This window comes from Pteropus medius, unplaced genomic scaffold (genome assembly GCF_902729225.1).
Source record: "Pteropus medius unplaced genomic scaffold, Ma_sr-lr_union100, whole genome shotgun sequence".
In the NCBI taxonomy this organism is placed as follows: Eukaryota; Metazoa; Chordata; class Mammalia; order Chiroptera; family Pteropodidae; genus Pteropus; species Pteropus medius.
In genome coordinates, this window is record NW_024352787.1 from 2591499 (window position 1) to 2615275 (window position 23777).

Consider the following 23777-nt stretch of genomic DNA (forward strand, 5'->3'; position numbering starts at 1 on the left):
CAGCCTAACACCTGAATGCTGGCCACTCTCCAGCAAGACATGTACACCCAGTTAAGCTGTAAAAGAAAGAACTGCAGGCTCTATTGAGTCATGTTTTCTAGTTGTGTCCCAGCTGTTAGGACCCCTGGAACTTGTTGCACGCAGTTTACCAAATCTACACACCTTGTGTCCCCCTTCACACCTGTGATTTTCTGCTCATCCGTGAAAGGAATTGGCATAATCCATGAAAGGCCTGTGTGTACTTTTGAGACGAGGAAAGGATGTAAGATTGGTCCCAAAGCCAGATAAACTTAAGAGAATACAGCAAATTGAAATGCTTTACATCTCTGACTTCTAAATTTTTGTAAATAGGAAACTATCATCAGTCAAAAGAAATGAAAGAATACCCATCTATCTACAATGCTGGAAATCCACTATAAGGGCATATTAAAATATAAGAATAAAAATTTAGGAATATTATTTGCAAAAGTCACTTTTTAAAAAAATACCAACTATTTGTGTTTTTCAGCCCAATTTTACAATTATTTTCTGTCCAAAGGCCTTTCATATATCAGGAAAGTACTCTTCAATCAATGCAAGACCTCCACATATTCTTTCTGAAATTCCAATATTTAGTCCAGAGTTTATTATGCCAACCTGCATAACACCATCCAGGAGCTGCAATGACAAAAGGCTAAGGTGGGAACAGATTTATCAGACATTTTTTCTGATGTGTGAAAGTCGATTGGCTGGGTGTGTAGCAGTTACCATTCAGGGTTGACAGGGGCAGATGCTCTTTTCCCTGGCTATGAAATCTTCTTTTCTACAGCTGGCCCATTGAGATGTGAAACCATGGGAAATTGATTTGGCTTTCAAAAGAGCACAACCACTGTTGTGTTATACATTGATTTTTCTTTTAGGCCCTGGCTAAAAGTATCTAAAATTCTCTGAAATGCACCTGGGCCCTGAAACTTTAAGCAAAAATTAATTGTTTTTATGTTTAAATGATTCCAATAACAATTCTGTTATGGACTGTATGTGTTCCACCCCCCAAATAATATGTTGAAGACTTAAGTCCCAGTGTAATGGCATTAGGAGGCAGAGTCTTTGGCTGGTGATTTTGTTTAGATGAGATTATGAAGGTGAGGTTCTCATGATGGGATTGGTGTCCTTATAAGAAAAGACCAGAAAGCTCTCTCTTAATCTCTCTGTGTCTCTCTCCCCCTCCCTGCTCCCCCCACCCTCTCATACACTCCTACCCCATTCATGTAAGGACATAGCAGGAAGACAGCCATCTGCAAGCTAGAGAGAGGGGCCTCAACAGAACTCAACCATAGTAGTGCCTTGATCTCCGACAGCCAGCTTCCAGATTGGTGAGAAATAAATTTATGTTATTATGCCAAAATGCCCCAGTTTATGGTATTTTGTTGTGGCAGCCTGGACTGACTAAGACAAATTCTCAAAACATAAAAAAATGTTTAGGATTCCCAGGTTTTTGCTTCAGTAATTAAATATGTTAAACTTCATGGTATTGTAATAAATGCAATGTTATCAACTAAAAAGCAGATGCTAAGTTCTTTCATTACTGTGTTTAAATGGGACATTTCAGGACTTACTAGCAGAAGCCACAAATAAATCTACACATTTGAATACATTATATTCACCTACAAGCATCTATTATATAGTTGATGCATATAAATAATTTATTAGATGTCTTCTGTTCCAAGTTATTTTTCAGTTCTTACTCATCAATGCCAAGCATTCCAGCTATTTAAGACTTACCTTAACTACAAGAGTATACCTTCATGTGGAAGGAAACCATAACTTTGAGGCAACAACCCCTGAACCTTGCTCAACAAACAAATACTTTTAAATGTTATTACTAAGAATCATGATTGTGTAAAATGAGAGATATTTAACTCTCTACAGACACTGCTGAATATGCATACACACAGACTGTATGTTATAGACTATAAGGTAGAATATATTACAACACAATCTTATAATTAAAATTTGCAGTCATGTTTCTTATTATAGCCAGTCTTAACAGGAATTATCAATTATACAACTATTCTCTCATTTCATAAACATTATAAAATAGAAACTGAAAATGTGTTTTACCAGTAAGACAGACCTATCTCATTAAAGCCACTGTAGCCCAGCTCTTGCCTGCTAAGTCCCAGATCTTCGAGGTCCATGCATTTAAATCCTGGTGGGCACTGGTAGCCTTCTTCTAGTTCTGGAGAGCAGTGTGTATCTGGGATAGCTAAACTATTCCAGGTTACATTTCTGTGAACAACATATGAAAGGGTTAAACAATTTCGACAATTATAAATATTGACTACATAATGTAATCACTCTTCATTAATAACTATTATATATGGACACAGATTTTGAGATTCATGTTTTATAAATGGTATTCATAACATTAATGACATATTAAACACTCTCAAATGATACCTGATTCATCCTACATTAGGTCTTTATAAAAATATTATTATCATTATTATTATTTTTTTTAATTTAAAGGCCAAGAACCAGATACACAAAAGAAGGAATTTTCTGATATATTTGCAAGGAATGTTAACTTGTCTGGGGATTCCCTGTTATTCACAAAATCCTTATCCTACTCTGGAAACAAATTTTACTTCTCTACTTCTAAGTAATATTAAATGATGACAGCCATTTGCCATATGGTGCAAATACTATGAGTCTCATAAATGACACTTGGCCTTCTGCTGTGTTGGCAGATGTGCAATTTAGAAAGAAAACCAGACAAATAAAGTGAGATTAAAGGAACTAAAGGTATCACATTGGAAAGAGATATTATGGGGTGATTTAGTGATCGCTCCAGGAACATTGAGGTTTTTTTTAGGTGGATGTTGATAACTCCTTTTTCATCTTTCCGGAGAACAAGGAGGAGATTAAATTGATGTAGAAGGATTTAGGTATCTAATGGCTTTCTTGGCAGCAGGTACAGGTAATCACTGGAATTGTGATTGTGGAATCTCATTCTGGGTTGACCTTTAAAAGGGGCCCCGAGTAGCTGCTAAGGCAATTCACATAGATTGCGTAGAGGTCAAATTTAGGCTAGATGATTTCGTAAGCCTTCTAAATCCAAGATGTTATTATAAGTCATTTCCTACTACATTAGTGTTTCTAGGTATTTCTTAAATGGAGATCAGCCTTAGACAGTCTCAGCTTATGGATAGCTTATGGCCAAATTGAGGCAGACTTGTTGGGTCACATTTCTGTCCTTTAATACCTTCTTACGTTCAACTGTCCACTCTAATATGCTTTCTCTAGTGACTGACATATAACTGACAGATTTTGTCTACATGTCTCAGGGAATAAGTGTTTAAATAAACTGTTCCCTCTGGTCACCTTTAAGGCTGCTCCTTTGGACTCCACATGCAAAACCCAAGGAAAAGGCTCAAACTGTGGAAATTCCCATTTGGTTGTTTCAGAAAGATATGACTTTAGGTAGACATATTGCTTATTTCTCATTTCACATTTTTATATGTAGGCCATTTTTGCTTAAGTCTAATCTGACTCTGCTTATGATGTGTACCCACACATTAGGACAAAGTTGTAAGGAGACTTCTGAGTTTCAGAGTAAGGCTTTTTGGGTGTTATCCCAAGTTCTGCCATTTACTGGTTGTGTGACTTGATTAAAGTTCTAAACTTTTCTAAATTCAGTTTGTTCACCTGTAATATAAAGAGAGTAATTATAATTAAAAGTGAAGCATTTGTAAGGATTCAGAAAAATAAACCAAGTAATACACTCAGCATAATACCTACCAGACTGCAAGTACTCAATAAATGCTTATTATAAATAACTATTAATCATTACAACAATGAAATGTAGCATAAGTCCTGGCATGTAAAAACATGATAATAAATAACTGTCAAAAGAATAGGAGGAATTTTGGCATGTGATACTAAAGCATTTTATTCATAGAATTGTGCAGCTGAAAGAAACTCACCTAATTCTTCATTTATACTTGAGTAAGGTAAGGAGAAGTTCAGAGAGAGTAAAGATTACTAGCCTATCAAAATTAATTTTTTTCATATCCAATACTTTAAAAAGACAATAGCAATAGTTTCTGAGAAAACACTCTATTTACATGAAAAAATTTCAAAAAAATATTTTCAAAAAAATATTCGGATAGAAAATTGGACTCTGGAGCCAGTCTGCTAGATATGAATTCTAGTTCAGCCACGTGTTCCATGTGTGACTTCACCTATCTGTACCTCAGTTTCCTCATCTGTGAGATGACAGGAAAATGCCTATCTCATAGGGCTGTGGTGAACAAATAATTATTTACATCTGTAAAGTACTTAAAATGGGTAGTTGGTATAGGATAAGAGCTAATTGTTACCTATTGTAATTGACTGTTTGAAATTCGTAGAATGCCTAGATTAAAACCCTAGCCCTGGTGTGTAGCAACTGCACCTACTTTGGAGGGGTATTTTAATGATTAAATGAGCGAATGTACAGTGAGCTAATGTACAACTCCCAGAATTTTGGTGGGAATAAGTTAACCACACTAATTGTTAACTACTATGGTTATGTTTTCATTAATTTATAAATATTAGAGTATTTTTCTTTTTTGATTCCATTTGTTTGTTCTTTCATATTAACACCGATTTGCATTTTAAACACAACCCTCATCAGCACAGATATTATTTTGAAATCTTTTGGCTTTCTAGGCAGCAGATGTGAAACACATTATTTTTGCCAACATCAAGCTATTAGCAAATGCTTTTTAGAGACATATTTATTAGATGATTAATTGCTCTGGAACAGATGTATCTTAAACCACATGATAATAGCCCTTTTTAAAAAACTGAAATGAATGTCAAGAGTTTCAGAATATAGATTCATTTAGTTTTATTCTCAGTTAACAAGAATCTTCTAGATTTCATTTATTTATTTATTTATTTATTTAGTTAGTTAGTTATTTAGTTAGTTAGTTAATGTTAATTATTTCCTTATTCATTTCCCCTCAGAGATTCATGATAGAACAAGAAGCTTTCTGGAATCAGTGGGGTAGAATTCTTGCTCCAACTTGCCAAATATTAAATATAGAAAATGATTCTCCCAGTCACAATAAACATCTACTCATGCTTAAGGGGGTTTCAAGACCTGCATTTTCTACAATCGAATTCTTGAAAAAAATGTCTACTCGTATTCTCCCTAATTTAATTTTTCAGCCCATTTTTGTGATCTCCAATCCACTGGAATTGCTCTAGTTTATTTTCACGTGCTACATCGAATTGGAAAATTTTTTGTTTTTATCTTCTATGCTCTCTCAGCAGTGTTCCACATAGTAATTTTGGTAGTAGGCAGAATAATGACCACCTAAAGATGTCCGCAGTCTAAATTCCAGAACCTATGAACATATTACGTTACATGGCAAATGGGTATTAAGGTTACAAATGTGAACAAGGCTAAAAATCTTGAGTTTGGGTGATGATTTTGGATTATCTAAGTGGTCCAATCTGATAACGAGTCCTTAAAAATGTAAAACCGTTTCCAGTTGTGGTTAGAGAGAGATGTAGCTATTGGAAGGACAGCTCAGAGAGATGCAATAAGATGCTGGCTCTGAAGATACTAGTTTTGTCCGTATTTCTCAGATCATTCTCCTTTTTCCGTCTCCTCCTACTTTAATGGACCTTTAAGTACTGACTTGCTCTGAGATTGGTCCTTGGCTGTCCTCTCTTTTTCATGATGTTCTCTCCCTATGAAATCAGGTCCATTTTCATAGTTTCGATTCTCTGTCATCCAGATGTCTTTGTAGAGTCTCAGAGCTACGTGTCGAACTGACTATTAGATCTCTCCATTTGACGACACCACAAATACCTCCAACTCTAGATAGCCCAAACTAAACTCCAACTCTTGCCATTATTCCCTCTCATAACAAGTTTCACCATAGCACCATCAGCCAAAATATTTAGCAAGTTTGAAATCCTGGAATCAGCCTCGATATCTACTTCTTCCATTAACCCTCACAACTACTTCCATCAACCCTCATAACTAATCACGTTCCCCTAAAAATTCTCCAAAACATCTTTTGAGCTGATTCATATCTCTCTATCTCCACCTCTACACACACCACTATCTAGCCTCCTAACTGGTCATACTGCATCCAGTCAGAGCTTTCCAATCCATTCACTATAGAGCATATAGAGACTTTTCATCATCACTGTTTTAATTAAGTCTGTCGGTGGCAAATCTTTAACATGATCTATAAGACTCTGAAAAAATCTGGCTCCTCCTCTTCTCCCATGTCCTAACATACAACCATGTTGGCCTTCTGCCAGCCCTTGGTGTATTCTTCTTACTTCATGACCTTTTTCTTGACTTGGAAATCATTCTTCCCATCTTTTCTTGGTTAACTCCATGTTTTAGCTGACAGGCCCAGCCCAAATATCACTTTCTCAGCCTGAACGTCACCTCAAGTCCCTCAGATGAGGTCAGGTTTCTCTGCTGTAACTTCTCAAAGTACCCACATTTTTCATTTTTGGAAACTGAAATGTGTAATTCATGTTAGTGTGGTCCTGTATTCATTGCATGTCTTCCAAATTTGGCTGTAACTTTCAATTCCATATAGTCCTTAACACATAGTCTGTGATGGTTAAATTTATGTGTGCGCTTGGCTAGACCGTGGTGCCCAGTTGTTTAGTCAAATCCAGGTCTATAGGCTGTTATGAAGGTATTTTTTTTTTTGATGTAAATTAACATTTAAATCAGTAGACTTTGAGTGAAGCAGATTACCCTCCATATTGTAGGCGGGCCTCATCCTATTAGTTGAAGGCCTTAGGAGAGAAGACTGAAGTCCTCCGGAGAGTAAAGAATTCTACCTCCAGACTGCCTTTGGACTCAAGACTGCCATAGCAACTCCTGGTGGAATTTCCAGCTTGCTGGCCCGCTGTGAAGATTTTGGTCTTGTAAGCCCTACAATCGCACAATCCAATTCCTTAAAATAAATCTCTTTTGCTCTCTACATACATCCCTTTGGTTCTGTTTCTCTGAAGAACCCTAATACACAGTAGAAGGTTAGTAATTATCTTCTGAATAAAGGAATGAATGTGTCTTTCTTTTTACCATCATTTAAATCTATGGTGAATTAATTAATTAATTAATTAATTTATTAAGTAACTACAGGAGAAACTCTTTAACAATTGGATCCTGATGTTTTTAGGTAGTTTTTCAGTATGGCATCTAAAAATTGGCATGCTTTTTCAATTTTTAAATTTCTGGCTTCAGTAGTTTCTATGTTTCAAAATGAGTACTGAATCCTTCAGAGCAGTTAATTATTTTTCGAAAGGCTTTAATTATCTGCCTGGCATAAGCAGTTTTTTTTTTTTGTAATTCTTAACAAAATATCTTGTTTACAAATAACATATGTAGAAGTTTGAGATCTAAGAAAATGTATCCTCAACTTGTTGCTAGAACTGTTTAATAACAGCTCCAAACAATACCTCAGTACTTTATACTTTTATAGTTTTAAGTTCATTATTATTCCTGATGGCACAGAGCGTCGAGCTATATATTGAAGCACAAAGATTAATATCTCAGTCCAGCAATTAATCATCTTAATTACCTCTGGCAAGCCACTTTAACCATTTGAGCCTCAGTTTCCTCATCTGTAAAATGGAAAACTTTTCAGCCATTTAAAAAACAATTCCCAGAATGACTTCATCATACTTTCATATAAAAGAAAATGCAAATGATTAGAGTGAAACATGTGCCCCATTGTGTTCTCTTCTCATCCATCCTTAAGACTCACCAATGCCAAATGCAACAGCTCTGAGACTTTATGTTCAATTTTTTCTCTTCATTACTCAATGTCATCGTCCCCTACTGATACTGAACTTCTGTCACTGTTTGTTGCAACAAGTTTAGTGTTGGCCTTTGGTAATTGCTGTCACTTATGAACATAGCTATGCCTATTATTACTCAGTCTCCTTTTTAGAAATTGTTTTTCTCATATTCTTAGTGGGACCACTTTATTTCATTTGTCTGTTCATTAATTCAAAATAATTATTTTTGACAGGTCTCTTCTATGCACACAACATGCTGGGAATGGAGATAACTAAGAAGATATTTCCAGCTCAGAGACTTTACTGCCTAGTGTGAGAGAGAGAACAGAAAAGCAATGCCCACAACAGAGCATGATGCCTGCTTTAAAGCTATCTCTATGCTCATGGTGTTACAAAGGCACACAAATAGAAACATTATATATGACTATGGATGACGAATGGTGAGTAGTACTAGAAAAATCTTCCAATATAGATGATGCTTGCAGTGACTATTAAGGGATCAACAGACACTAGTTCTCAAGCGGGATACACAATAGCATTCTGGAAAGCAGAAATGTCAAAGCCTGTGTGTGCACAGGAGAGAGAGAAAGAAAGGGGGCAGGAAGAGAAAGAGAACATTTTTACTCTTTCATTGGTGGGTGTAGCTACTCACAGATTTTTCTCAAGGGCTGTAAACAAGCAGTTGTTACCATACCAAACAATTTTTAAACTACGCACTCAGAGATTTGCACATTGGGGAAAAAGACAGGTTCACACACATACTTCACATCTCGGAGAACAACGAATATGGCTTTTGATAACTGCTTAGATCATTGCTTGCCTCCCTCTTAGGAGTGGGCATGAACTATCCCTCTCATTGCACATGCTCGCAGTGAACCTGCTCTGGCTGTTACCCACTTTTCAGATTTATTCCAGAAAATCATCTGGCTTTGTTTTCACTCTTATTTGGCCTGCTCTTTCAGGATTAATTAAAAACGCCTATGACTTGGCCTGGCTAATTCTAATGCTCGATGCTTTGGGAAACTAATCCCACTCTGGAATTTGCAGAGATGATAATATTTATTGATTTTTGAAAACTTTTAATTACTCTGCCTGGACTTTTAGAGGGACTACAAAACAAGATAAATAGTCTGAGGCAGAAAATAATATTGACATCACACCTCTTTTTATAAACAAGTAAATCTGGCACATTTTCAAAGAAATTAGGAAATAAATTTCCCCTTACTGTTAAACAGAGAGTATTTTAATGTAATTTTCCCTTTTTCTCATCCTTTCCTTGAATGGCTGCACAGGCAAAGCCAGAAAAAAACTGAATGCATCATGCACCTAAAATTAAATATATTTTCAAATTTGTACAAAACTTAAATGACAATATATTCTATTTTGAAAAAGATTTTAAATAGTCATCTTATTTTGTTATATCTGTACAGTTTTATTAAGTACGTATTTTCTCCAAGTTTACTCCCTTAACCAAATCACTCACTACTTTGCCGACATGAATAAGGGATAACCCACGTGATCGAGGGCCAGGAGACAGGCATCTGAGGCAGAATCAGGCAATAAATGTATTCAAACAGAGTATTAGAAAAGTAAAGTATTAGGACACAGAAGATAAACTGATTAGCTCCAAACTGGAAATGTGAAAACTATTCTGAGGTTATAAGACAAAGTCTACTACCCTTGACATTTCAAATCTAGGCCAAGAGCTCCTCAAGCAGTAACTCTCCTCTCTCTGCTTCAGGAGCTAAAAGATCCAGGGCGTAGAGTTATCTGTGAGGAACGAGTTGGCATGATGAAAAACAGGCACTAGAATTTGAGGGCAAACATACAGAACTTCAATTGGTGATTTCACCAATTAATTAATGTATGGCAAGGAGCTATTTCCTCTTCTCTTTCATGAGAATCATAAAAACCTATCTGTAAGATCACATTATGAATTAGCAATTATGAATATAAAGTGTCTCATACTTAGGAGGTTTGGCTGAGTGTATGGCTGGAGAGAAGCAATTTTTCCCATTCCAACAGGCTTCCATCCTATTGGAATGGTCAGATGAAGCCACAGCCTCCACAGTAAGGACATGTAGCTACATTAAAAATGAAGGACAGGCCACGAACATGAAATTTTCCCATTTCTTTGTGTCTTCTTCAATTTCTTTTAATAATGTCTTACAGTTTTCAGTGTATAGGTCCTTCACATGCTTTGTTAGGTATTTTCTTTTTGTTACAATTATAAAAGAAATATTTTTTTAATTTCTTTTTTTGAAAATTCATTGTTAATGTATAGGAATGCTGTGAATTTTTGCACATTGATTATGTATCCTGAAACTTTATTGTATTTGTTCATTGTTTCTAATAGTTTTTTGGTGGAGTTTTTAGAGTTTTCTATATAGAGAATCATTCATGTCATCTGCAAAGTGACAACTTGACTTATTAATTACCAATTTGGATGCCTTTTATTTCTTTCTCTTGCCTGATTGCTCTAGCTAGAACTTCCAACACTATACTGAATAATAGTGGTCATAGGGGATAGTCTTGTATTGTTCCTGATCTTAGAGGCAAAGTTCTTAGTTTTTCACTATTAAGTATGATGCTAACTGAAGGTTTGTCATATATGGTTGGCCTTTATTATATTGAAGTACTTTCCTTCAATAGCCATTTTGTTAAGTGTTTTAATATAAAACTGAGAGCAACAAATGAACATGACGAATAAGCAGAGTCACGGACACAGACAATAGTTTAGTGGTTACCAGAGGGAAGGGGGGAGGGGGAGGTACGTTGATGTAGAGAGAGTCAAAAATATGTTGATGGAAGAAAATTTAACTTTGGGTGTCGAACACACAATGCAACACACATATGATATATTATTGAATTGTACATTTGAAACCTATATGATTTTATTAATCAATGCCACCTCAATAATGTTAACTTTTTTAAAAAAGTGAAGGCCAGGGAAGAATTTAGAAAGCACCAAAGCCTCTGTCCCCAGACACTCTCAACCAGGAAGTGTACTTGCCCAATCCAAACTCTAGATCTAAAAATACATGAGTCACTGAATTAATAAAATTGAGATGATTGCCCTGCAGTTCCCAGAACACTTGGACAACCTGCTATTTGTGAGAATGACAAGAGACTCTTAACTCTTGTGCTCTTTAGACTTTTCCAGGAAATGGCCTTAAGGTAAGAGGAAACTCAAGTCACCCCAAGGTGGAGCTGTAGCAGTTAGTTAAAAGCTTAACATTTCTTTGAAGACTCAAGATTTATCTTTTTAAAAGCCATGCAGATTTTGTGTTCTACTCTATAACATATCTTTGGGGAATTTCAGTGTAAAACTAAGGTTTTAAATCACTGACTACTAACCTGGTCAGTTCTGATAACTCAGCCCTATAGGTATGATTCCACAGATGGGGCTAGGAGTTTACATTTTTACTGAGTTCTCCAGGCAATTTCTCTATCAAAGAGATTTCATCCTAGAATAGAATTCCCAAAATGTGCTGCTAGTGCTGCTATAGTCACCCCATGTCACGATGGCTTCGGAAAAGCAGGCTGGTTTGGTAGAAACTGAGATATCAAAATGATACCATATATGATTTCTAAAGAGACAACGCCAATAAACATGATCGCAAGGGGCTGAAATTGCAGGGTTCCTCATTTCACATTCACATAGTCTGTTCAGAAGTTCCAGTATGTCATTTCAGAATCGAGTCCTAAAATAAGCAGTCTTAAACATTTACTCATACTCTTCATTTAAAACTTGTCTCCTAAGCACGTGCTCCTTATAACTGAAGGGCAACTGAACATTTTATTAAAACATTTTGGATATGTACTTGTTCATTTCACATAATTTGACCAAATTACAATTGAATAGTTAAAAGCATAGAGACTGGCATCAGAGAGAAGAGGGCTTAAATCCTGCTTCTGCCACTTATAAGCTGTTTCATCTTGGACATCTTACTTAACCTTACCGAGCTTCAATTTCCTTGGCCATAATATAAAGTGTAAAACTACAACTAACTTATCAGGTTTTTATAAGGATTAAGTAAGAAAATAACTGACACCAATTGTTCAATAAAGGTTATTTACCACTAATAATAAATAATAGTCTTATAACTTATATTAGTACATTATCCTCTTTTGGGGAAGTAAACATAAGATCAATAGAAGTGCTATACTGTAATTGATCTAAAGAAATCACTTGATTTCTTTTAGAGCCTTTGTCAAACTGTAAGATTTTCATTTTTATACTAAGGACTCCCATAAATATTTTTGTTATTTCTGATGGAAATCATGCTGGTATTAATTTTTACACAGGAGTTTGATTTATTCTGAAATATTTTCTTAGATTTAATTTTTTAAAATTATTAAATGAACAGTTGATTTAACTGGTGGCTCATGTGGTTCACATCTTTAAGATGGATATGCGCAACAATTTTAAAAGCAGTAAGTGGAGTAACACAAATATAACAAATATCACTATTTTATAGATTCAGATGAGATAGAATCTCTTGGACCATAACAGCTACATAGAGATAGAAACCAGATGTAACATGGACTTTAATTTTCTCTACGACATATGAAAAGTTTATGTATAGTCATGTGGATATGTATGTGCACATAGGTTTACGAATGTGTGATTATAATATTGTAGAAGTTGCTCAAATGACAGAACAAGCATGGTCTTGGAAATTATGTTTGAGTTCAAATCCCTGCTCTCTCTTAGCACATGAACATATTTAACCTCTTCGGGACGTATCTTCATCTGCAAAATGGGGTAATAATTCCTTTCAGATTGTTCTAAAAATTAGTTTTTAAAGCAAAGTATCTGAGATTTAATAGGTGCTCCACAAATGGTGCTACTAATTTAATTAGACATCTGCATGAATCATCAGAGTATGATCATTTCTTACTTAAATATTTTAAAGAACATGTTTCTAATATGCATTTATCCAAACTTCTTATATTTCCATTTTCTAAGTACCCTAAAGAGTAAACTTAAATGTTATTTGGGTCAGCAATAAAAAACTGGCCAAAATTCAAGTTCTATTGTCTCTAGTCTAAGTCTTAGTGATATTTTATATAATACCACCAAACCCTATAAGCTGCCTCTGGGCAGGGTGACCATACCATAGAATATTTTGTCCATACTGAGACTCTCTTTAGATGAAAAAGGAAGCTGTCAGTAATTATTCTGAAATACCAGGGATACACTAGAATTGTCCTGGGCATTTGTGATTTGTCACCTCATACCTCTGAGCCTTAAAGCAAACGCTCCAGCCATCACAAATATTTACCAAACTGGTTAAAACCTACACTCTGTATAGTAAACTTTCATATATACTATACTATACTAAAAGAATAGTATAAAAGTATACTATATACTTTTAGTACTATACTAAAAGAATAGTATAAAAGTATACTATATACTTTTATAGAGTAAACATTTACTTACCTTAAAGTTTTTCTCATTATTTCACTCTTGGGAATAATATCTCATTATTTGACACCAAGCTATGAAAAAATTTCTCTTCTTTCTCAGGATCGATAATGAGGTATCGGGTAAGTCTTCATCTTTTCTGTTTCTCCCACCAACTCATTTTTATACTTTGTTCTTCTAGTTTCGGAGAGATTTCTGCCATTACATATGGCATTTTGCCACACCTGTTTCTGCCACAGGCCATTGCTCTTCTCAGCTTTCTTTAATTTATGAATTGCTTTGTTTAGTCAAATCTCATTACTTGTTCCATAATTGCCTTAGGTCATCATTCATTATTGAAGAAAAATCTAGAGCTTTACTAGTTAATGCTATTGAGGACATAGCTAAATTCCATTCCATCTGCTTTAAAAGAAATCAGCTCCATTTAAAAGCAAAACTGCATGTATTGAGTTGCTTCTTTATTTATCCTGTTTGCCTTACAGATTAAACATAATCAATTCCAGAGGTCAGTCGTGAAACCCAGGATATACAGGTTTCTGAACATACACCTCTTTGCCTGAAAACTCTCCCGTTATTAGGGTATAATACATGCAAATCAATTAAGCAGAAATTGGAATAATTCTTAACAGACAACGCTTAAGAGAAATGAGGTCATGATTGCACTGGCAACACTGATTGCTGGAAACAAAACCATCATACTGCAGCTTAACATCTGACTCAGAGATGTTTCTGAGAAATTTCTATTTAAGAAGCAACAAAAGGAAAACAGTTGGAAAAAATTTTAATTGGGATTTTTATGTGTTTCATTTTGACTTTTGACTTTTTTTGAGTCTCTAAAAATAAGATAAATTAATGTCTGCGCTGGAAATTATGGTAAAATGGCATCAACAATTTTACTGGTTATGAGTAAGACTTTAAAATCCAGTTAATATTGAACTGAAAATTAAAAGGAAAATGATATAAACTGTTTTTATGAGCAACATTACTACCATGTAGCTAGTTACGCATTTTCCTCTCAAATAGTAAATTAAGAATCACATAAAAAGAAGGCAAAATGTATGTGTATGTACATAATGCTGTTGAACAGATTTTACAAATGCGAGAAAGAGAAAATGCAGACATTCCCCCATAACAGCTATGTCTCCAGTAACTGAAAATTCTGCCGACATTTATGAAAATATTCAAAGTATTAGGATAAAGTAATGAGCTGGAGCTAATATCCAGAATGCAAAAGGTCTTTTAATATTTTTTTCAAAGACATTTATTTCTTCGTGCTGAATACAGGATGGAGCCGGTGAAGAGTACTTACTAAAGTGATTCAAGGGCTGAGTTTAGGAGGCACTCAGGCATGTCTTCCCAATTTATATTATATTTTATGTCTCAAAATGTAGTTTGTCAGCATGATATCTGATCTCCTAGCCATGTTAGCAAGCTTTAGAATTCTCACATTCTGACTTGGTTTTTAATAAAATGGTAACTTTAAACCAGCCTACCATACCCACTGCTGCTATCACAGTTGCCTTCTTATCCAGAAGCTTTTTTTCTGTTCTTCACTTCTATTGTCTATTGTCTCCTGCCCACACGACATCTTTTTCCATCTTCATATTCATTCATGGAACAATTTAGACATATTCTACAGCCTACATACACTTAAAAAAAATCTGCCTACAGGTTTTTTTTCACTCATTTGTCTCCTCTGTCACCCACTCAGTCAACTCCCTTACTCACCGTTTCCTTTGACTTTCCTATCCTGTGCTCGTACCACAGTTTTTCTCCAATTTTAACGTAGCTTTTCTATATTTTAACTATTTCTCCTTTGTCCCTTTATCAACTTGCTTTTCTTTCTCTGTTCCTTTTTTTTTAAATTTCCTCTTCCTTATCAATGTGTCATAATGTTATTATCTGTCTAAATAAAATATATCAGCAACCATGCCTTCAGTAAATAGCTGCTAAGTGCTTACTCTATGGTAGGATACTAGGTACTGGCAATAAGAAGATGACTATTCTCCACAAGTCTCCCATATGTGTCCTCAAGGACCTCACAGTGTAATGAGGAAAATGGGGGAAAAAATTGCCATGAGCACCAGTGTGCTAGTTTTGGCAAGATGGGCTACATTAAATTCTACTCCTTCCACTACAAGCAACTAGATAAACAATACCATTCGAAAATGTATATCTAGGCTCACAAGAAAGAAAGACACTTTCCAAAAGTTCAAAATTTAAGAGGGAACTAAAAACTGGAGGTAGGTAAGTACATGAGTTGGCAAAATGGTGGTATAAATGGGGGCTCATTATCCATTATCTGAGAGTTTGGGTTTTAATGCCACATGAGGCAGAAGACAGGGTCCTGAGCCTATGTAAGGCTGGGAGGTGGAAATAGTGACCCTGTGCATAAAGCCAAGTTGTAATTTAGATGTGTTCCAGAGTATAATATTGGTGAAGGGATAGTCAAACAGATCAATCAAGCACAGTAGAGACCATAGGTACCGATCCAAATATAGACAAGAATTTCATAAATGAGGAAGGTAGCAGTGACTTCAGTAGGGAATAGCACACAATAAGTCGTGCTACTAGAACAACTGACTGACCAGGTGAAGAAAATTAAATTTCTACTTTACGCCAAAGCATTTCTAAACAGTTTTAGTAAGATATACTTAGCATACAATAAACTGCACGTATTAAAATGTGCAATTTGATAAATTTTAACATGTGTACAGAACCACAGTTAAGATAATGAACATATCAATCAACCCCAAAGCTTTCCTGTGCCCTTTGGTGATCCCTTGGAGATTCCTACCCCAATCCTATCCCCAGGCATATTATCTATTATTATAGACAACACTGTATTTTCTAAAATTTTATATAAATGGAATCACAAAATATGCAATCTTTTTTTAAATATGGTTTCATTCATTCAGAATAATTATTTTGTGATTCATACAAGATGTTGTTTATATCAATATCTCATATTTTTTTATTGCTCAGTAATATTTACTATTTGGATATACCACAATTTATTTATCCATTTATTTAATGATGGAAATTTGAGTTGTTACCAGTTTGGGGCCATTGCAAATAAAGTCACTATGTATATGTCTTTGTATGGACATATATTTTCATTTCTCTTGGTTGAATACCTGGAATAGAATAAATGGAATATATGGTAGGTATCTGTTCGACTTTTTAGGAAACTGCCCAATTGTTTTTCAAAGTAGTTATACCATTTTCCATTCCCATATTATTTTACTCTGATGGTGTTAGGTTCGCACACTCTCCATTTTGCCACAGAGGACAATTTCTAAGCGTACACTTTGAATTTGCTTAATCTACTTTCCCACAGGGTTACATCTTTCAGGCTGGCTTCTCTTGAATAGTTGTCTTTAAAAACTTGGACAAAACAATTTTGAGGAAGCACAAAATATAGAAAAGAGAGTACTTAATTACTTTAAAAAAATTTAGACACAGATTTTTCTCGTGAGAATTACAGAAACATCCTTGTTAATCACCTAGATTAAAATGCAGTTAGTAGTTAAACTTACCCTGGTTTTGTGTCATTTACTACACAATGATACGTAAATGTTCCAAACATCTGTACTCCTAAAATTCCATAAAGAAGTAGAAAGAAAAGTAGGAAAATTGAAACACTCCATATTTGTTCTCCTGATCGCCTAGGAGGAAAAATAAGGTAAAGTAAATAAAACTTAAAAAGAGTGTCATAAACTTTCCCCTTTAATGTAGGTAAAAATAGTGCTTACTTTAAAATATTTGTAATTCTGGTCCTTGGTAGTTCAAATCGGAAATAAATTCGGAATGCTCTGATCATAATTAGTGGCCTTGGGATCCTCAACATTCCCCAAGGTGACATCTGATCAACTATATCAGCAATTTCAAATACCTGTAAATTTACAGGAGAATAAACAAGTTTAGACTTTCCCTTAGCATTGTCTGTAGTCATGGCATATACAGACAGCTTCAGGAGGTAGATCCTGTACTCTGAACTTTGCCCTACCTCATTTTCTATTGAAATCAATTTTCTTTTGAGTACATTTTGAAGCTAGAGCTCTCTTAAGAGAAACAAATACATAAACTAATGAAAATGCCATTAATCGTGTTCATTTCCTGCCTAATTCATCAAGGCACAGTTTTTATTATAAAAACAGTGTCGACTTAAAATACAGAATAAGTGTGCTAAGTCTTCCTCACTAATCATACATGTTCTTTGGTGGAACTTTTTGAATATCTAGAAAATGGTATAATAAAGAAAAGATTAAAATATTATAAAAAATGTGAAAAAGAATTGCATCATTTATGAGGCAAAGTAATAATTAGAAAATATTTGTCAAACATACAATAGTTATTAAATGGAAAAAATATGCAAGATAAATTAGACTGTTGGAGAAGTGAGCTTAATCAAAATAAAGATAGTTTATCAAAAGCACAAGGATGAGCAGGAGGAACTGTGAATTTATTTTATTCTGAATTTTTAAATGAAGAATATAGTAACTTTGGTTGAATTAAATGTAAAAATTAACCCTGATTGAAAGCATGGCAATAAATTCTACCATTTTCAAATGAAATTCCTCCCTTAGAGGTTTTTAATATATGTTCCCTATTTCTCTAGTAAAGCATTTTCTATCTGCAATATAGATTTTATGTTAATCAATATGTATCCCAATGGATCTATATATGTTTTTAGCAGTACTTAATGAGAGTTCAGTCACATAAAAGACTGAAATTTTCATTTTTAAATTCAATATTTTTATTCTACAAATACAGAAATCTCACCTAAGTTCTTTCCTCTTTTCATGACTATATTTTTTATATCTGCTCAGTAAGAAATAATTTTCTATTGTATTGAATTTCATTTCTGTTTAATAAATAATATGCAAATGAGGCTGACAATGATTAAAATGTTGGGCTTTTTATTAATAAACACTTAAATAACATGATATAGAAAATTACACAATGACATTTGATATATATTCTTTAATATAATTGTTTAGATTTTCAATGCTAAATAATGCCCACTTTGGAAAACATCCCCTTGTAATTTAAAAGTTTTTAATTACCTGCAACACCAATGAAACCCAAAGGCAAAAGACCATGAATCCATCAAAAACACACCAGCGATCTTTCACATAGGAACTATCCCCCTAAAAATAAATTTCACATGGCATTATAAGGCAAAATAAATAATTTCAAAAAAAATATCTGTGGAGGAAATAGTCAAATGTTAATTCAGTAAAAACTAATTTTAAAAAATGTAAAATATACAGTATAGTATATATTGATGTTTATGTAGAAAAATAAACATGCATATTTTTAAACTGACTTTCATTAAGTAAATGTGTTCTTTACTTACATTTTAAGCAAAAAGAGAGAAAAATATCATTTGATCTTTATTTTAAGAACTAATAAGCATAGTTGTGATTGTTTAAAAGATACAAAGAAATTTAAAAGTAAAAACTGAAATTTTATGGCATTCGGCAGAGAACAATTTTAAAATAGGAACAATTAAAAGTAAATGCTAGGCAGGAAAAAGAGCAATTAAAGATTAGTGAGTGCACAGACAACCAAATAGGATGAGTTTATATGGTATTTTTCCCAATAGTTTTATTATTTCATTGCTTTTATATATCATTATACATTATTACATGAGTGTCACTATAATTAACCTCTTTTATTGTTCATAATTTGCTTTAGTAACAAATTATATTAAAAAAGATGTAAGATGAGCACTTCCATTATATTGGAGATTATTCAAAATGCAAAAAATGAGGATAAACAGTGCTATTTTCCTGAGAGGGGAACAGAAGTGGCCAAGAGGCAAGGGTGGAAGAGACATACTTTTCACAGTGTATCTATACATATCTCTTCTGATTAATGTTCATGTGTTACATTTTTTTAATGAATTTTCAAAATTGTTTTTTTAAAGGTTACCATTTTAGTTTTAACAACAAATATTTTGTCAGTTGGCCTAAATAAAATAATATTTAAAAATGTGAGCCCCACAAACTCAAAATGTAAAGCTATCAATAACAGAGTTGGCTGAATTTTTGTTTCTTATTTACTATACAAATCTTTTTGCTAAGAAAACTGATGTTGCGAAGCTGACTTAAAGTATATTTTGAACTATATAAACAGATGGATTATTTTAAATAATTTTAGATGCCCTGGTGGGGAACCAGAATACAACAAAAGCATGCAAACACATTCTAATTTTAAATGACCTCATATTATAAAAACTGGCTTAGCGAAACTTCTGCTGTGTAATATAGGAAACTATTTTTGAGTTAGGATGTAATTTTAGTTGCATTGTTTGGAATGTTGTCTTCTTTAGATTTTCAAGAAATTCACAGTGGCATTTACCTGCTAGCCAACAAGACCATCACCTGCTAGGTGGTATGTAATGGTTATTTATAACTGGCTTCTTTTTCTGGTCTTGGTTGAATATGTGAAATAATCTCTGGGCATAAGTTTTACATATTATTTTTTGGTTCATATTTTTGAGTCACTTATTATTTATAAAAATGTTTAATAAAAAATTCTTTAATCAGCAGCGTTTAGAAACCTGGCATACAAAAACTCCGATTTTTCTCATCTTTTTTTAAAGCTTTTGCTCTTTAGTGTTCATTGTTCTGTCTGTACCACCTTTTTCCTCTACATTTCGATCTGACCACAGCCTAATCTGACCAGTACTGTAACTCATACATCGTGCAACAATTGGCAACTCAGCTCAAGTATTTAAATAATATTCATATTGCGTAATTTACAGAACAGTCCTTTGTAGTCCCCATCTGATGGTTTAATGAATTTATATTTTAGTCCCTCCGATTTATTGGATGTAATTGTTAAGTTTGGGTTTCCTACTTAAATCTTCTCTAAACGTATTTTCTGGTGTTACCTTAAAAAAAAAGTCTATCACCCATTGTAAATGTTTGAGTATGTTCTGAAAATGATTAACATCTTGAGACTTTAAACTGTTTTGGGTAGTATTCCCAGCACCTAGTACAATGAGTGACATACAACAGATATTAAATGAATGACAAGATAAGCACATAAACCATGTCTTAGAGAGCTTTCACACATTATAATGCATACAGTAAAAAGTCAATTCATATGCTTTATGAAGGCACCTCGTCATCCATTCATTCACGGAAACTCTTGATATTGTTCCTTCAAAGAGAAACTTGTACATAATACCTTTAAAGATGAGTACCTTAAAGTTAAGCCTCTTTCCTATGGGATCATGAAAGACCACATATGAAATTATGAAATAACTTTTGGATGTTTTCTGGATTAGTATAGTTCGAATAAGCAGAGCCTATATACCATGCAAATAGTAATCAGGTCAAGATTTACATGATTTGTGCATTATAATGTACTTGTAAATATAACCAAATTGAAAATGATACATCAATCAATAATCACTAAGGCTCCACAAGTCTCAAATACCTCTTAATAAACAGAAGACAGACTTCAAAACCTGGCACTCTGAAATATAATCTCATATTACATTTTGTGTCTAACATATTTATCTTATCTTTTTTAATTTACATGTTTCTAACCTGAAAGAAAGGTTTTAATTTGTTTCTTGCATCAACTGGAAATGGAGGGCAAAGATGCTTGAGCTATGGGCAGAAATCAGCGTGCTAATGGCTAGGGAGATGGATTATTCAAGAGCTGTCTGTCCATTTATATAAAGGTAAACACTCGGAGGCTGCCAATCAATTATAAAGTATAAGAAAGTAACGTAAATTGCCATGCAAGTATTTAACAAGCAGAGAAACCAAACACATTTACCTGAAGTCGTTTATAGGGATATAGTCTGCAGTTATAAAATGATAGGCACTGGTATAGTTTCATGAGTACATGATTTATAGTTCTGAGTTCCCAGGGTCCATCTGTCACTGTGTCTTAGCATTATTATTTATTACTTCAAGAATGCTCGGAGGATGCATGTTACTTTTACTTAGGTTTCTTGTCAGATAAACAATAGACAACAGAGAATTGTCTGAAGAACTCATAGTCTGCAATACATCAGACACTCTGTGACAATGCAAACATACATCTCCCAAGTGGTTCATTTTTGACTCTAAAGGATTTGGTAAATGAGAATGCTTCTCAGAACATGAATTAGTGGTAGAAGCAATTAGAAACAAATTATTGGAAAGTGGGAATTAATTGTCAGATACTTTCAAGCTTGAGAAACATTATAGAATATGTGAAATCCTTAAAACAAATACATTCCTCTAACAAAAATTTTTTAAGACATTTCTTGCTGGGAGGACTTTCTGCTTCAATTTCTCTCCTGTAATGCATCAGCAAGTTACCCCCACAGCAAACTTCCCAAATACGAATCAGATCATGTCACTCTTGGTTTCAAATACCCCAGGCATCTTTACTGACCACGGAATGCAGTCTGAACTCCATGCAAGGCCCTTCACTGTGCAGCTGGGCCTGTCTTCACAGAATCCTCTCCAGCTGCTCCCTGTGAACATCCCATCTGCTACCCCTGACTAGTGTTCTCCAAAGCACCAGGCTGTTCCCACAACTTTGTGTCTCAGAGTATTCCTTTTCTTTCTCTGCGAAATCCTTTACTTCCATCCCCTCTTGCCTGTGACATGGACCACATTTACTCAACCTTTAAGACGTCACATCACATTTCTTTCTTCAAAAATTCCATGATATCCCCAAGCAGAATGTTTCATTCCTTTTTGTGCTCCCTCCCCACATACCTTTTACAAACCATCACTACAGCATTTTCACAAAATACTAAAGTTCTATTTCTCACTGCCTGAATTCTCACTATATAAATATTTGCTATTTATATTTGCAAAAATATCTGCCCTCAAAAGAACCACTACAATGAATCTGCACATGTGCCAGTGGAAGCATTTAAGTTGTCCATGAATCCTGCAAGAAGGTATAATGTGCAAAATGCAGGCATAGTTTTGTTCTTTTGGGCTAACTCTTGTGCTGCCATTATTAACCTATTAACAATGGATGAGTGTTAAGTTCATCACTACTTTCCCCTCCCTATCTTCTCCTTGACCTTTCACCTTTTCAAGACTTGAGACTATCAACTCTAGTCTATTTGCTGTTATTTCACCAATTTTAAGATATATTATCTCTTCCCCTGCAATGTAGTTTAACATTTCTGAATTAGAATGCATTTTATAATTGATGCATCACTTACAATTTTATATTTTACAATCCAATTGTAATTAGCAGCATTTTTTTCTTCCTTAAGGATATATAAAATGATGCTGCATCTTGTAATTGATGACCTCACAGATTCAACGAAATATGGTAGATAGTACTTTAATCTATTATTTCTCTGCTTATCAGAGCACATATTGCTGTTTTGGTTAAGTGTATACAAAACATCCACTGCTGAATTAGGTAAGTACAAATAATTGAGCAATGGGTGTTTAAGTGCTGTTATTATACAGAAAAATGCAGGTGGAGAGTTATCTAGTGTTAAGACTAATTTTGTGATATTTGGAGATATTGGTTGGGGTTGTTGTAATGCATTCATAGTTTTCCCACTTAAAATAATGGAATACAGTCTCCTGTTTTCTGAAAATATAGTATCTAACATATTTTCCGGAATAGATTGGATGCAAAAAATGAGAAGTGCCTACATGTACAAAAGTGGGCCAGGCCTTCTCTGAGGACAGGGGCTCTGCTCTGTTTTATCCCTTCTCCCAGGGCAGTTATGAGCTCATCGTAAGTGTTCAATCAATGTTTGCTGAATGTCTAGAAATTGTACTTGGGTTTAAGAATATAACTCTCTTATGTTCATATTATACTTATATCCTAAGTATCTTAAAATTTTAATACAGTAAATTAAAATTTATACATAGTTTAACATATATGACGAACCACTGAGTCAATAAAATTAGAGCGTAATACTAGAAAACTACAGCTTCAGTACTTTCATTTTGAAAGATAAAGCTACTGGGTTTGGTTCGTTGCAGATAATTTTATAACCTAGATATTATTAGATCACATTACCTTAAGCATTAGGTATGACTTTTAGATGTACCATAACATTGCAAAACCAGGCTAGGTATAATTTTAAAGTTGTGTATGCTGGATGGGCAAGAATACACTGGTTTGCTTCTATAAATATTTTATTATGGACTAATACAGCTTTATGTATGAAAAATACTCTTCCAAAAATGAAAGACCAGCAATCCCAAAATCTCTAACATATCTGTACATCGACTCACACATATTCTTCCACGCAGAAGACATATGACATACTAGAGTTACTTACTTAATAACTAAATCTCCTTAGTTATTAAGGAGAAATATTTCAGTTGAAAATCAGTGCATATTAAACATTTAATATTTGAACAGCTAGGATGTATAGCTCTGTTCCAAATGATGTGAAACATATTAAGAGTAATCTATATATTCATAATGTCCTTATATGTGTGAAAAAAAGTAAGTTCCATAAGTGAACAAACACGGCACAAATTTGCAAATTATTCTGGGTAAAGAGACTACAAAATTGATTGAGAGGTAA

The 23777-nt window shown here is 34.1% G+C and overlaps 1 protein-coding gene across 3 annotated transcripts in view; it reads right to left on the reverse strand.

Moving 5' to 3' along the window:
- NALCN (sodium leak channel, non-selective) overlaps positions 1-23777 on the reverse strand; it is a 277480-nt gene that overhangs the window by 232861 nt on the left and 20842 nt on the right. For all 3 annotated transcript variants that reach the window (XM_039849049.1, XM_039849048.1, XM_039849051.1), the window contains exons 4-7: positions 18310-18393; positions 16996-17135; positions 16780-16908; positions 2114-2268 (exon numbers count right to left, since the gene is read on the reverse strand). In XM_039849049.1, coding sequence (XP_039704983.1) covers positions 2114-2268; positions 16780-16908; positions 16996-17135; positions 18310-18393 — 508 coding nt within the window. The remainder of the gene's footprint in view (positions 1-2113; positions 2269-16779; positions 16909-16995; positions 17136-18309; positions 18394-23777) is intronic.